A 16,171-nucleotide genomic window follows, 5' to 3' on the forward strand; every position below is an offset into this window, starting at 1 on the left:
GCAGTTGAGAAATTAACCTCTACATGCAGTAAGCTCATGAGCTTCCTCCAGAACCTGGCAGTAAATTGTTTCCCTCGGTCTGAAACCACCCTCAAGGGGGCGCCATGCAACCTAAACACATTTTCTACAAACAATTTAGCGGTTTCTTCTGCCGTGACCGCATGTGAGCAGGCTATAAAGTGGGCCATTTTGGTTAACAGGTCTACCACAACCATGATGGCTGTTTTCCCTCTGGACCTTGGCAGATCAGTGATAAAATCTATGGCCACTGTTTCCCATGGTCTTTCAGGTGTGGGTAGTGGTTCTAATAACCCTGCCGGCGCCCGCCTTTCCCCTTTGGCTCGCTGGCATTGGTCACAACTCCTCACATACTCCCGCATGTCTTCCCTGACCTTAGGCCACCAAAATTCCCTGGTCACCAGCCACATGGTTCTGTGTTGCCCAAAATGCCCCGCTGTGGGGCTGTCGTGCAGCTGCTTGAGTACCTTCCCCCTCAACTCTCCTTCAGATATATATAACGCTCCCTTGTAGTACAACGCCCCGTTTCTCTCCTCAAAACCTCCGGGTTTATCTCCCTCCCTCCTGAGTCCCCTGAGTTTGTCCTGTGCGTATTCATCGTTCTCCGTTCCCTCTACCAGTTCTCTTTGCCCCACCAATGCCGCCCCACACACCCAGCGGTCCTCTGGAATGACATGTCTCTCTTCGGGTGCTCCCTCCCCCTCCAAATATTCAGGTTTACGTGAGAGAGCGTCCGCCCTAACGTTCTCTGGGCCTGGCACATAACAAATCTCAAAGTTAAATCTGGAGAACTCCTGGGCCCATCTCAACTGCCGTTGGTTGAGCACTCGTGCCGTTCTCCAATACTCTAGGTTCTTGTGGTCAGTGCACACTTGCACCTTATGTTGTGCGCCAATTAGCAGGTGCCTCCATCTCCGAAAAGCCTCATGGATAGCAAGAAGTTCTCGATCGTACACCGTGTAGTTCCTCTCGGATTTGTTCAGTTTTCGCAAAAAAAACGCACACGGTCTCCACTCTGACTCCTCCCCCCCTGGCTGCAGGAGAAGCACCGCCCCAATGGCTCTGTCTGATGCGTCTGTTTCGACTCTCATCTTTTTTTGTAAATCCACATGCAGAAGTTGTTCTTCAGAGGCGAAGGCCTCTTTTAGCTCCTCAAAAGCTCGCTCCGCCTCCTCAGTCCAAACAAATTTCTTCTTACTGCTGAGACAGTCCGTTATGGGCGCCGTCAGGTGGGCAAAGTTTCGGATGAACTTACGGTAAAAGTTCCCAAACCCTAGGAACCTCTGCACATCCTTCTTTGTTTTGGGAGTTTTCCATTCCAGCACTGCCTGGACCTTGCCGGGATCCATAGCTAATCCCTTGTCTGACAGGCGGTACCCCAGGAACTCCACCTCCTTGGTATGAAACTGACACTTCTCCAGTTTCACCCACAGCCGGTTGTCTAGCAGCCTGCGCAACACTTCTCTGACGTCTCTCACATGCTGCTCCTCATTCTCAGAATACACCAACACGTCATCCAGGAAGGCCACACAATTCTTGTAAAGCAAAGGCCCTAGTACGTGGTTCATCAGCGATTGAAAGCACGCTGAGCCTGCTTGTAATCCAAATGGCATGACGAGATATTCAAATGCCCCCAAAGGGGTGAACATGGTGGTTTTCCATTCATCCCCTTTCCTTATACGTATCAGATTGTACGCCCCCCTTAGGTCCAGCTTGGTAAAAATCTTTCCCTTCCGCACCCTGTTCAAAATGCCATCTATTCTAGGCATGGGAAAGGCCAATGGTTCTGACACAGCGTTTAAGGCCCTGAAATCACACACAAGTCTCGGCTTGTCCGTGTTTTTTTTATCCACAAAAAACACGGGACTACCTCCCACTGCCCTTGACTCTCTGATGAAACCCCTCTTCAGGTTCTTGTCAATGAATTCTCGTAACTCCTGCATTTCTCTGTCTGACATGGCATACAACTTGCCTGCGGGGAGCTGCGCCCCAGGTAGTAAATTGATTTGACAATCAAAGGGTCTATGCGGGGGTAGTTGGTCAGCTTCCCTTTCGCTGAACACATCACTGAGATCTGCGTATTGTCGTGGTACCTTCACCTTCTCCGTTACTTCCGTCCCTGCTAGGGTAGCTTGGGCTCCTGCTGAACCCTTTCCCTCCCTGCAGTGTTCTAAGCAATGTGCAGAACCAAAGGAAACCACTCTCTGATGCCAGCCCACCAGTGGATCATGTAACGCCAGCCAGCTCATCCCCAAAATAATGGGAGCCCCTCCCAAGGTGGCCACATTAAACGCTATCTGTTCCGTGTGCCTTGCCACCCTCATTGTCATTGGGACGGTCTGCAAGCTGACTTCCCCTCCCAACAGCTCCCTGCCATCGATCGTGGTCACCTGTAGGGGGTTGCTTAAAGGGATCGTCTGTATCTGGTGTTCAGCTGCAAACTCCTTGCTCATGAAATTGCAGGAGCTGCCTGAGTCCAACAGCGCCTTAATCTTCAGAGGGTATCCGTTTTGCAACTCTAGTGACACCTCTATCACTAGGGCAGGTTTGGGAGGTTCTGGCGTGGGCACTTTCACTGCTCTTTGGCCTGGCTGCTGTGCCCCGGCGGTGGCAGCCAGGCGTTGGCTTTTACTTGCTCCGATATCTCTTCCACTCCTCCCTCAACAGCTCCCACCATTCCTTGCCATTCCTTCCTCTGGGGGCAGACTCTGGCAAAGTGACCTGGCTGTTGGCAGAGATAGCATTTCCGGGCGCCTTTTCCCTCCTTCCTACCCCCTTCGCTGGGCTTTGAAACTGCGCGCGCGCTGTTCCGATTTCCATCGGCTCTGCCGGCGGGAAAGCTGGCTCAGGAATGTCTGGAATGCGGAACTCCTTCCAACGTTCCCCTTTACCTTCCCGCCTCTCCAAAGCTCTTGCCTCCTGGCGCGCTCCTATGGTCAGCGCAGATTTGGTCAGCTGATCCATAGACACCGCCCTGGGGCTCGGGGACAGTTCGTCTTTCACAGCCGAAGAAAGACCTTCTTCAAACAGCATCCGAATGGGTGCCGCCGATAAGTCCCACCCCAATCTGTGAACCAGCATGGTAAACTCAGTCCAGTACTCACGGACAGATCGGCTTCCCTGCTTGCAAGCCATTAGCTGTCTGCGCACCACTCCCTCCTCAATATCGCTGGAAAACATGATATCCATTGCACGAAAGAACTTCATAGTGTCCTTTAGAATGTCATTGTGCGTTGCCATCAGGGGTCTAACCCAGTCCCTCGCCCCCCTCTCAAGATGCCCAATCACGAAAGCAACTCGCGATTCCTCATCAGGGAACTCATCAAACTGCACATTAAGGGCATATTGCATCTCTGTCCTAAAGGCATGGTAGTCCTTGGGGTCCCCCCCAAACTTCTGCACCAATCCTGGTACCTTTCTGGTGAACTGGGTGGCTCTCCCCTTCTTGTCTGCATCCTGAGCCCTTCTCTCCTCAAGCCTTGCCGTCTGCAGCGCAAGTTGGATTTCCAACGCTCGGTATCTTTCTTCCAAGCTTGGACCAGCTCCAACCCCTGCTCCTTCGGTTCCGGCTGGGTCGCTCATGATGCCTTCTCCTGCACAGGCAGCGTACAGAGACTGTCGGAATGCTGTGATGGGATGATTAGCTGCTTGTGCGTAAAATCGTGCTCCCTCAGAGTTTGTGCCACTCCACAAACCTCTGTGTGTGACAGAGCTCCTCAAACATGTCTGCCCTAGTCACTCGTAGATTCCGACAGTGGTTGTTTGCGGAAGCGCTTCCAGCAAAGAAGCTCCTTAACGGAAACGCGTCTTCTGGACTCACGACGTGGCAGCTTCCGGCGAAGAATGGGTCTCCCTATGGGAGCTTCTGACACCTCCCCGCTGTTCTCGCTGGACGTGTCCCTGATCCCTCCCTCTTCCCTGCTAGTTCCTGCTTTAGCTGCTGTGTCTCTCTCCGCATTCATGAGACCTTCCTCCAGAGACCCCTCTCTCCCCCTGCTGGTCCCTGCTTTCGCTGCTGACTCCCTCCCAACCTCTGTGAGCCCTTCCACCACCTGTCCCTCCGATGGCAGTTCCCTGACAATTGATGACTGAAATGTCTAGTAACTGAGAATAGTTAACCCCTTTGTAATAATATTCTAGAGAATCTAGTTGATTTTAGTTCTTTGCTACAACATTGTAGGAAATCTTTGAGAAACCACTTTCTACATCCTTTGCCAAACCTTTATTAGACGTTACAAGTATAGGCCATCACATCCATATATAAAATTTTAAAATATATACAAATAAACAGCCATGTAAAATATATAATAACGGGGATTTTCATTGGGATTTCTTCCTGCTAAATAGTGCCATTCACCACTCTAAGAGATACTATTGACAAAAACTCAGCCACCCTTGCAGTTACTTCCGAGTTAATGTCAGACAGAATCTGATATTTTCGTTGTGCTGTGACTACCCAAAAAAAGAGGATAGCATGCATTTGCATAGCTGTTTGTACAATGGACAGTGGAAGTGAATATGCTCTACATTGTCTGGCACATTCAAAGAACATCCTCAATGTCTATAATTTCTGGAGATGTTTAAACATGGACATGCCAATCTCAAGACTCGACCATGCAAGTAGAAACAACTACTGTAATGCTGTCCCTGTAGCAGCCATCTTGAACAGGTGTTCCGATATCAAAAGCCGCTGTAAGACGAAGAATAACAGGGCCACCCTACTTGCATGGTTGAGTCTTGAGAATGGCATGTTCATCCCATGACATGCTACAGGGTTTTGCAGGACACAATTTTGTCCCCAATGCTATTTAACATCTACATGAAGCTGTTGGCAGTGGTCATTAGGAGTTTGGGGGCATGGTGTTTTCAGTATGCTGAAGACACACATCTCTATTTCTCCATAACATCTGAATCAGGAATAGCAGGGCAAGCTCTGGACCAGTGCCTGAATAGTGGACTGGGTAAAAGCTAATATACTAAGTCTGAATTCTGGGAAGATGGTGGCTTTGTGAGTAGGTGGCTCCCATTATTTATTACATTTCTACCCCAACTTTTTTTCCAAGGAGGCATACATGGTTTTTCCCCTCCTCATTTAATTCCCACAACAACCCTGTGAAGTAGGCCAGGCTGAGAGGCAGTGACTGGTGCAAGGTCACCCAGTAAGCTTCATGGCTGAGTGTAGATCTGAACCCTGGTCTCCCCAAGACCTAGTCCAACACTAACCACTACACCACATTGGCTCTCTTGCTAGTCCAGAAGCTAGGCCAGCTGCCTGTTCTGAAGAAATAGGTACATAGCCTGTGTTACTCCTTGATAAATCTTTGACATCAGATGCCAAAAGTGATTTGTGTCAGTAGCACACAAATGGCCTTATGTGTGGCCTTTTAGTCGCTCTGTTTGGTAAACCAACTATCTGGATCAGAACAGCCTGGCCACTGTAATCCACTCATTGATAACCTCATGATTGGGTTACTGTAATGCGCTTTATAGGGATGTGGGTGGCGCTGTGGTCTAAACCACAAAGCCTAGGGCTTGCCGGTCAGAAGGTCAGCGCTTTGAATCCCCGTGATAGGGTGAGCTCCCATTGCTCGGTCCCTGCTCCTGCCAACCTAGCAGTTCGAAAGCACATCAAAGTGCAAGTAGGTAAATAGGTACCGCTCCGGCGGGAAGGTAAACAGTGTTTCCGTGTGCTGCTCTGGTTCACCAGAAGCGGCTTAGTCATGCTGGCCACAGCCGAGCTGTACGCTGGCTCCCTCGGCCAATAAAGCAAGATGAGTGCTGCAACCCTGGAGTCATCTGCAACTGGACCTAATGGTCAGGGGTCCCTTTACCTTTTGATGCGCTTTATGTGGGGCTACCCCTGGGCAAAGACCAGAAGAATTGTCTATAGTAGATAGTAGTGTTTAGCTTTGTTTAGAGACAATAAACACTTTGTTACTTTGTGTGGGAGAGTTTTCCCCTTAACACCAGGGAAGAAGCAGTTCTGCTGGGAGCAGGAAATTTCTGAAGTCTCTACTGATGTTCCACATACTCTGCCGATACATCACACTGGTTGAAGTGTGGTGAACGGCCAAGTGACTTCTACAGGTCACCAACACAAGATATTATAAGGACCACCTGAACCATTATTTCCCACATCAATATGTGGGATATATCCTTATATCCAACATCAGAAGAAGCATGGTTCATTGTCTCCCATATCTCAGAAGTCCAACTGGCCTCAACGATTTACTGTTGCCACTCCCACACTGTGGAAAGCTCTACCAGCAGACTCATCAAGCATCTTTGCTATTTAGGCATCTATTGAAGCCTTCTCATCTAATACAGTGTGATATATACATTGTACTTTTATGATTCTGTCATTCTTCCCCTGCTCCCAATTTTGTGTCTTCTAATTCAGTGTCAAACACTTTTATACTAATTTGTTTAATATCATTTGTAAGTTGTTTCTCTCTCTGCTGAGTATTTACTGTTCAATACAGTCTTAAAAGGAATTACATTGTGTGGTGCAATAATTTGCAAAAAATATTGTATTGAAAGCACAGAAGAAAGTGAAAAAGTTGCCTAGAAGTCTGATATTTACATTTTCATTATAATTTTTAAGACTAATCTTGAAATAAAAATTATGGCTGTATTCACAGGGGTGTAATTAGGGGTTGGCTAGACTGGCCCCTGCCAAGGGGGCAGAAAAACCATATGTCTCCACTCTGGCTTGGAGTGGCGAGGAGCAAGCTTGCCCATCTGCATGCTCCTTGGGCTGTTCCTCCACTGCTGTGCCAAGGGCGCAAGGGAGCCTGGACACATCTTTGTTTCAACGTACTTTACTTAAAGATAATGTTATGAAAATGATGTATAGGTGGTATTTAACACCAGTAAAATTGGGGAAAATGTACAAAACAAGGGAAAATAAGTGTTGGAAATGTAAAGAAATGGGAAATATAAGTGTTTGAATGGGATACATGACTCCTTTTAGTAAGATTTTCAATTTTTAAAGTTAAAAAATTTAAAAGTTAAAAAATTATTTCTCTTTTCATTTTGATCTTGGAGTCTTCTGAACAGTTTTGTTTTAACCTTAATTTAACTGATGGCTATGCAGAAAACTTTACTGGCAGCAAAAACTAAGTCACAATTCATTATTCTGTATAAAAAGAGGAAGCTACTTTTACATTTTAAACCAATTACCATTTGGAAGTTTTCTTTTATAAAGATATAAATAAATAATATGTGCTTTCTAATTTATAGACAAGTTCAATATTAAAACTGTAGTTTGCCCTTTCCCCCTTGACTATGCATTTTCATTCCTATTATTGTATCAGTAACACCTTGGAACAAATGTTTCCAATAATCTAGTGTGAAAATCACGTGAGAACACTGGCCTAGAAAGGTCATACCCAGAGTCAGTATCAGCAAGGATGCTTATGTTTTTGAATTAATATTAGTTGACCCAATAATCCCAATTCCAGGTTCTTTTGTTTTATTTTTTGGCATCCAATGAGTGTTAAGTATAAATTCATTCCCCAACTTAAAATAGTTCTTAATATTACTTTCTGAATAACATAGTGAAAAACCTGCACTAGGTAAGAGAAGCAAGATCTGAAACCTAATAAATCAGTTCAAAATCAGCACCTGCATTTTTATTACTTCAAAGCGAACAGTTCTCTGAAAAATATGGGCAACTATAGTAAAAACATAAACTGAAGCTGTGGCCTTTCACAAGATCAAGACAAGATAGATGACAACCTGTAACGGTGTATCTTAGGGCTCCATGACTTCAGTTTGGAATTCGGATGCTTGTATTTGCAGTAAATTAAAGAAAGCTGAACCCATCTAGAGAAAAAAAACAGCAAATCAAATTATCTTCCTTTTGCCTATATGTTATATATGATGGAGCCTTTTTTCTGTATGTCATGCAGAATTAAACATATAGGCATCTTGAAAATATACATCTAAATGATCCTGAATAATAATAAAAGAACAACACACCTTAGTGTAAATTTAAATGCATGAAGATCAACATGCTGCGATGTTTCCAAAATATAATCTAATCTAAATAAAAAAAATTATACAAAATAATATTTTTAATATTCACAATACTGAGAAAAATAAGATGAAAATACATTGACAAACACATTGTAATGAATTTAGAATTTTACTGTAATATAAATTATATTTATATTGAAATATCTCAACACATAATTCCTTCAGTGTGTGGTAATCGATAATATGCTGCACCTCTTGATGAGCATTTGTTAAAACAGAGCTTAGATTCTGATTTCCAATTCAGAGCTGCATAAATGTCCAGCTATAATATTTCCACCCTCATTTTGTTCATACTTTTATCATGTTTATATGAGGGTGAGTATTAGATATGTATGAACCACAGAAGGTTCAACATGTTTGATTAGGTTCAGATAAGCACCCAAAAATTACAAATCTTAATGCTCCATTTTCAGAAATGCTCATTATGAAGCGGTGCAGCATGTTATCAATTCATACATGCTGAAGAAATTATGGTAACTTAAACTCCTATTGTATAGTATATTATATTCTCATCTTATTTTCCTAAATATTGGGTGCTTATCTGAACTTTACCAAATCTATGAACCTCCCACCTATCACCTGTAAAAGATACTTTTCCTTTCAAATCCACAACCCATGTCCCACTTGCCAACTAGCATCTGAACCTTCTCCTGCATTGTCAGCCACTATTCCTTCCACTTGACTCTTACTGGAATCAAAACCAGTATCAAAATTTCAAAGGCTCTGTTCCAGACTCTCATTGCAACTATGTATTACATCTGCAGACTCCGTTTGGTGCTTTTAAAGATAGCTAAGATAGAAAGAAGTGTGCATTAACAATGCCTTAGCAACAGCCTTAAAGATCAGGGTTAGAAGACGAATAGCAAAGTTGAAAAGAAAGAGACTACTAGGCATCAGAAAAGAGAACTCAACATGTGGATCTCAAGTAAACCAATCATTTAGTTGGAACATACTTCAGAAATAAACCAGATGGCCCATAATCTTCTGGCTATTTAAAGAATGAACTGGCAAACCTTTTCTCAAGAAAAGCCCAAGGCACCTCTAGATAGAGGCAACCTATGCAAAAACCTGTATTACCAAAATAGAAATAGCTCTATAAGCTTTGTTTACAAAATGCACAACTTTAAAATGTGTCCTTTTGGCCAGAGACTGGGTGATTCAGAACCATGGATCCAGTTTGTCACTCTGCACCTGACTCCTATACTCGTTCCATCTTGCACTACAATATCAGTGTTTATAGAAGCATTTAAACACTGAAGCAATTATTGACAATAGTGCAGCACCTGAAGCAGTTGCAGTATACAATTAAGATAGATGCCCCACCACTCACTGGATTTAAATTGTGCACAAGACTACTGTTGTACCTCGGAAGTCGAACGGAATCTGTTCCAGAAGTCCGTTTGACTTTCAAAACGTTTGGAAACCAAAGCACGGCTTCTGATTGGCTGCTGGAAGCTCCTATAGCCAACTGGAAGCCGCGGAACCCCTGTTGGATGTTCAGCTTCCAAAAATAGTTTGCAATCACTTCCGGGTTTGCAGCATTCAGGAGCCAAAACATTCAAGAACCAAGCTGCTCAAAAACCAAGGTACAACTGTATAGTATTCTGCAACAGACATTACTGTACTGATGAATACTGCATTTCCCTTTCAATTTCTAAGCACAGTAAATAGAGAATTAAGAGATGGAAGGACAGGAATATCTCTGCCTATTATCTGTTGTATCCCACTGTTTTCAGAACATTTTCCTTATTGCTAATTATGTCAAGCACTCTTTCAGTCTTAACATGCACCTCAATTGATGGGCTTCACATGTTTTCTTCACTTCAGAAGCAATGGCTGGCATTTAATTAAACTTTACTCAGAGTACACTCATTGGGACTAATGAGCATGACTAAGTTAAGCTCGTTAATTTCAATAGTTAAGTCCATTAACTCTGGGTAAATCTTAGTTGAATACTACCATTTTACAATTAAAAAAAATTGTCAATTGTGTATCGAGGGACTCAAAAGACCCAACTTTTGGTATTAGTGTACAAGCAGAAAGAGAATAGATGCTATTCATGGATTTCAGAACATGTAAGCATATACAAATATACATTTGAAGCTAATATCAACTTTCTACCAGTGGTCTATAACAGGTAGACTAATAGTAGTACAAAATACTAATTATCTAGGATCTAATACCAACGCAGCACTAGCAGAAAGTAGCAGAAAGTTTGAGAAAGTCTATTAGCCTATGACTTGTTAATGAATTTATTTTCTCCCAAGTACCAATTCCTACTGACTTGCTTGCTCTTGCTGCTTTACTACAGTATAAGGGTATATATAAGGGTTGAATATTTTTAAAAAACACATTGCAGCAACTGAAGACACTTCCTGCAAGCTGTTTTTACTCCACTGGAGAAAATATACAAATACCACCACTAGGGAAAATGTACAAAATATAAGATCATAAAAGAGCCAGTTGAATCAGGCCAGTGGCCCATCTAGTACAGCATTCTGTTCTCACCATGGTCACCCAGATGAATATGGACCTGAGGGCAACAGCACATTCCCCATCTGTGGTTTCCAGCAGCTGGTATTCAGAAGCATACCACCTCTAGCAGTGGAGGTGGAACAAATCCATCAGGGTTAGTAACTGTCAATAGGCTCTCCCAGATCATGCCTTGTCTCTGAAGGCCACACACTTCCCACCAGGCTATTCTGCTCACCAATCCCGTTCCATGTCCAACTTGAGTGCTTTTGTATGTGCCATTGAAATGTGATAATGCCTCTTGCTTATCTGGATGAAGAGATGTATGTGTGGGGGGGGATGTAAACCTCTGGCTTGTGTGGTTGGAATGTAGGCTACTGTACAACTGACTCACAACCATTATTCACTCACTTTTGCTTCTGGACCTGGCCACGTGGCTCTAGCTCTATGAGGCATGCAGCTCTCAAAATACTGCCCATAGGGGAATACAGCCTTCAGGCTGAAAAAGGTTCCCCACCCCTTCCATAGACTAAAGGTGGAATCTGCTGCTTTGCAACAGAACCACAGAACCACACATAACATGTAATTCTGCCCTAAAACCTCTGCCAAAGTGGTCCACAAGATCACAAGGACTTGCAGGTGGGCAGAATGGCTTGGAAACTCCTATGCATCATCAAAGAACCTTAGTCCACAATTCTTTGGAGCCCACCCATTAAACAAAGCTACACAATGTTGTCAACACAACACTGAATAAATGAGAAGAGGCTAAAGAAAAGTATGATTTGCTCGCTCAACAGCAACATACACACTACCAATTCTCCAGTGTAAATCAAGCATAATATACCTTATGTTGATACATCATTTAGTAAAAAGAAATGTCTTCAAACCTTCTGATACAGAATGCACTCTAAAAATGTGATGACTATATACAGAGAAAAGAATGAAGGAGAGTACCAAAGCATGTGCACTGGATATAAAGAGATTGGGAGGGGAGAGAAGAGGGGGAGGAGGGGGAGCTTAAAGAGAAACAATAAAGGCCTTTGCTGAGAAATCAAGAATGAGAGACCTAACCAGCCAGCCAACCACACACAACTTTTAAATCCATCACGGTATGTATGAGCTGCCAAGAGTCATCCCAAAAATAATATTGTACTTATCACCCTAGGGATACTAAAATGAATTCACTTTGTAATACTGCTTTAAAAGAACTGATTAGTGCAAGTGATTAGGTATATATTATATTATAATTATATTGTATTATAGTTTTTTAAATAGCCTTGGCTAATTCTATGTCTTAATTATTTTATTTTTAAAGTACACAAAATAATATGTAACTTGGCTCAAAAGTCTATAAAATGTACTTTTTAATAACTTTTTCATTTTTAAACCCAGCTGATGATGGGGACTATAGAATCAGTATAACTGATGCTTTAGCCTATAAAAATGCTGTTATCAGTGTTCTGAACTACAACATGTCATTTATATTATTTTAAGCTATTTTAAAGGGCACATATTATTACCACCATCATTATTATTCTCATCATCATCACTGAATAACAATACTCTTATTAAACAGGAATATCTCCCTATAATTTTTTTCTCTGTGAAACTCATTTTTATTAACAGCAGTAGTAATATCATTTCTATTCCTTAATATTAGGATACAATAAATTAAATTGAATACTCATAAAAAGTTTAATGCTAATATTACAGTAACATGACTAAAAACTCAGTTGAATAGTATAATGAAAGACTTGAAAATTTTAGTATCTTATGAACATTTTCTACCAGACATTAGCAGCAGCTTACAATTAAGCAAGGAATCAGGAATGTGTGCAATGAGTTAGCCAGGGCTTTGAGATCATCCACTTGATTTTGAAGGAATTGCTCAATTTATTTTTAGCCAAACATTTGGGAACAGAATATACACAAATGTCTCAAGCAAAAGATGCAGCATAAACACCTCTTGTTCCTTATTTAAAACAGTTTTACAGTGAAAATTATTTATTGAAAACTATGTCACTAATAATTGTATCTAACTAAACATTTATGACATGAACATATACAAATGACTAAGCAGGATACGTAAGACTTCTTACCCCATATTTACACTGACGTGACGTTGCTCCATACTGGAAGCGACATTGTTCATCAGCATCATACACCTGACCTGGTGCCACTGCAGGATAAAGAAAGTCACGCTTCGGAGGCTCATTATCAAGGCAAGTACCACGGCCTGAACTGTTCAACACAAAGAACCAAAGAAATTATGAACACTATAAAGTGTTATCACCGCTAAAATATGTATCAGGATTCTGTTGTGTAAAACAAGTATTCCAAATAAACATATCCAGTAGTGATACAGTTACAGTTAAACTGCAGAATTTTTATTTATCTACTTGCACTGGTATGCTTTCAAACTGCTAGGTTGGCAGAAGCTGGGACAGAGTAACGGGAGCTCACCCCATCGTGGGGATTCGAACCACTGACCTTCTGATTGGCAAACCCAAGAGGCTCAGTGGTTTAGACCACAGCACCACACACATCCCTTACCACAAATACAGAATAACATATGAAAGAACAGAAAATAAGTGCAATGCTATCTTACAAATGTCAACCCAAAAAAAGTTCAAAGACCTCTTAAGAACATAAGAGCCTGCTGGATCTTGCCACTGACCCATCATGTTCAGCATCTTGTTCTCACAGTGGCCAACCAGATGCCCGTGGGAACCCACAAGCAGGATTCAAGTACAACAGCACTCTTCCCTTCTGTGGTTTCCAGCAACTGGTACTCAGAAGCATTATTACCTCCAACTGGGGAGGCAGAACATACTCTTGGACACATAAAATGAGCTGCACAATTATTTGGACCCTAGCCTTTCATATAGAATTGTGTCCCACTAACTTCAAAAGAAATAACTTTAAAGTTAAGGGTCTTTGTCATTATTATGCATTACTACAGTCTGACATACTTGAAAAGTGCTTTATAATGGGTTGTATCCACTGCTGCACCGCTGGTGCCTTCTGCTGATGCAATCATCATCACCATCACCATCATCACACTAGCAGAAGGCCAGTGGTGTAACAGTGACTACAGCCCAATGGGACCTCCAATTCATCTTCTTCCCTCGCACCCCCTCCCCAAAACCTGCTCCTGAGGGGCAGAAGGGACCGGAAAGGAAGATGATGTTCTGTTGTGCACACAGAAATCCACCGAGTCAGTGGAAATTCGGTGTGAGATACAGCCCAATCATTTTTATTCTGTTCAGCCTTAGAACACTTTTTCTTTTCTTTTTACAGGTGAATCCTGGTGGGAATAGATTGCACAATGCCTTCAGTGAGTTGACAGCAGTTTTCAGATTTTAACCCAAATGTCTTTGGATTTGCATTCCAAAGTTCATTCTTAACATTATGAAGTACTTGGGCTTTTGTTCAGAACTTGAGACTAGGTTGGCTTAAATCCTAGGCTTTTTCCATAAATGGGATTTAGGATGTATTTAGAGCATTCAATATTAGCTCTTCATAATATATAGTGCTAATTAGAGGGGAAATAGATAGCCTGAACGCTCACAAGATAACTAAACTTAGAATGAATTAATAGAATAATTGGAGTCACAGATCTGCTTGAATGCATTTAAAAGAAAAATAAGACTTCCTTTGAAATTATACTTTGCACTTAATAAGGTTATAAATATAAACATGCTGAGAAGGGGAGAAAGCTCCGCTGAACACATTAGGACTTACTTTTGAATAGACATGCAAAGGCTGAGCTATAATTATATTTACTAGTTTCTGTACAGTCAACAGTATGCACAAAACAGAACAGATGCTTTTTAAGTTTGCACTTACACATGTTTCCAGTTACAGATAGGTAGCCGTGTTGGTCTGCCATAGTCAAAATAAAAAAATTCCTTCCAGTAGCACCTTAAAGACCAACTAAGTTAGTTCTTGGTATGAGCTTTCGTGTGCATGCACACTTCTTCAGATACCCAGATACTTCAGGTATCTGAAAAAGTGTGCATGCACACGAAACCTCATACCAAGAACTAACTTAGTTGGTCTTTAAGGTGCTACTGGAAGGAATTTTTTTATTTTGACTTACACATGTGTTATTAGAGGGGAGGTGTCTACATGACCAATGCTCATTCTGGCTTGTTCACATAATGCTAAACTATGGTTTATGATTAGTTCTGATAATATGGGGTTGTTTTACTGACTTCAATTTTACAGAGCATTTTAAGCCAAAAAGGTCAGCCATCAACACCAAAAGAGTAACATACATATAAATAGAATCTAATAGTCTTTATACTTAACAATTACTGCCTCAGAGAACTAGTCATCTCAATCGAGACCCAAACTAAAGAGGCATCGTTTGACCTGTACTTGAAAATCTAATGGCCAAAGCTCAAAACTACGGGATGCTCTGAATAGCTACCAAACCCCAAATAATCATTTTTACAACATTATGCCTGCAAATATGCATACTGTAGTTTCCAAACTATATATCATGTGCAAAATAAATCAGTCATAAATGGAAACTACTCATCAAAATTAGCCATTCAAACAATCTAACATTGGTGCCATTGTTTTCCTAGGTTATAATTTTAGTGGGAGTTATGGAAGTAGTAAATACAGACCAGGGGTGGCCAACCTATGTCTCTCCAGATGTTGTCAGAATCCAACACCCATCAGCATGGCCTATGGCCAGGGAAGATGGGCCTTTCAGTCTTCAAACATCTGGTGGGCCACAGGTTAAGCCAACCCTGATCTAGAGTAACTTTTTTTTTTTTTGCAAAAATAGCCAAAAAATACTTGCAAATTAATCAAACACATCTGCATCCTAGATCAATACAGAGGAACACATACATGAAAACAGTGATTAGATAACTGAAGGCTGGCTCATTTATGAGATGTCCCTACCATATTCACTTGGGAAACATTTAGGCCCACTACTAGATTTGCAGCTAAGCCAGCTAGCAGTGTGGAACCATCATTTGTGATTGCCAGTGCCTCCAAATTGAGGTGTACACATAGTGCTCCAATTTCTGCAACAGAGGCAGCTTGAAAAAGATGGGCTCAAGCCCCACCTCTTAACATGAACTCATTATGTCATCTTAGAGAAATTGCTGCCTCTCTGCCAGTGATCTACTTCATAGGGTTACCACAAGTATTAGCACAATAAAAACTGTTAAAATATTTCACAGATTAAAAGTACTATACAAATTGTAATTAAAAATAAAATTAGGAGCTATGAGGAGTTACATTTAATCTGACTATTCATAGAATACATTACACCTGTCATTATTTGGTATCAACTATGAGACTAATTAGTCAATTCCAGTATTTATTTGTAAATTAATATAAAATTTGAGTAGACACCAATCTCCTACATCATTATTACACCACGTTTGCAAACAGTCATTAGGATTGTATCAATAGTGTTGTATTCTAATTATTTAGAAAGTAAGCCTAACAAGGAGCCAGGGAAATGCAGAGTAGCAAATTCTCCTCTACACTGGGAGCTCTGGGGTAGAGTGGGTACTTTTATATTTTTGCCATATCAGGTTGGAATAGCTAAGGGGCCCAAGGAACAAACCCCTTAGGGAATCCCTGGTGCTTTGAACCTAGCAGCCAATGCCTC

At 41.8% G+C, this 16,171-nt stretch overlaps 1 protein-coding gene across 13 annotated transcripts in view; it reads right to left on the reverse strand.

Moving 5' to 3' along the window:
- The window catches only part of ADAMTS6 (ADAM metallopeptidase with thrombospondin type 1 motif 6), a 124,361-nt gene that overhangs the window by 49,794 nt on the left and 58,396 nt on the right, over positions 1-16,171 (reverse strand). For all 13 annotated transcript variants that reach the window (XR_014224469.1, XM_082241817.1, XM_082241818.1 and 10 more), the window contains one exon: positions 12,630-12,771. Coding sequence is in view for 12 of the 13 variants with exons in the window: in XM_082241817.1 (XP_082097943.1) it covers positions 12,630-12,771 (142 nt within the window). In the remaining variant the exon portion in view is untranslated. The remainder of the gene's footprint in view (positions 1-12,629; positions 12,772-16,171) is intronic.

Source organism: Podarcis vaucheri (assembly GCF_965113315.1).
Source record: "Podarcis vaucheri genome assembly, chromosome: 11".
Classification (NCBI taxonomy): domain Eukaryota; kingdom Metazoa; phylum Chordata; class Lepidosauria; order Squamata; family Lacertidae; genus Podarcis; species Podarcis vaucheri.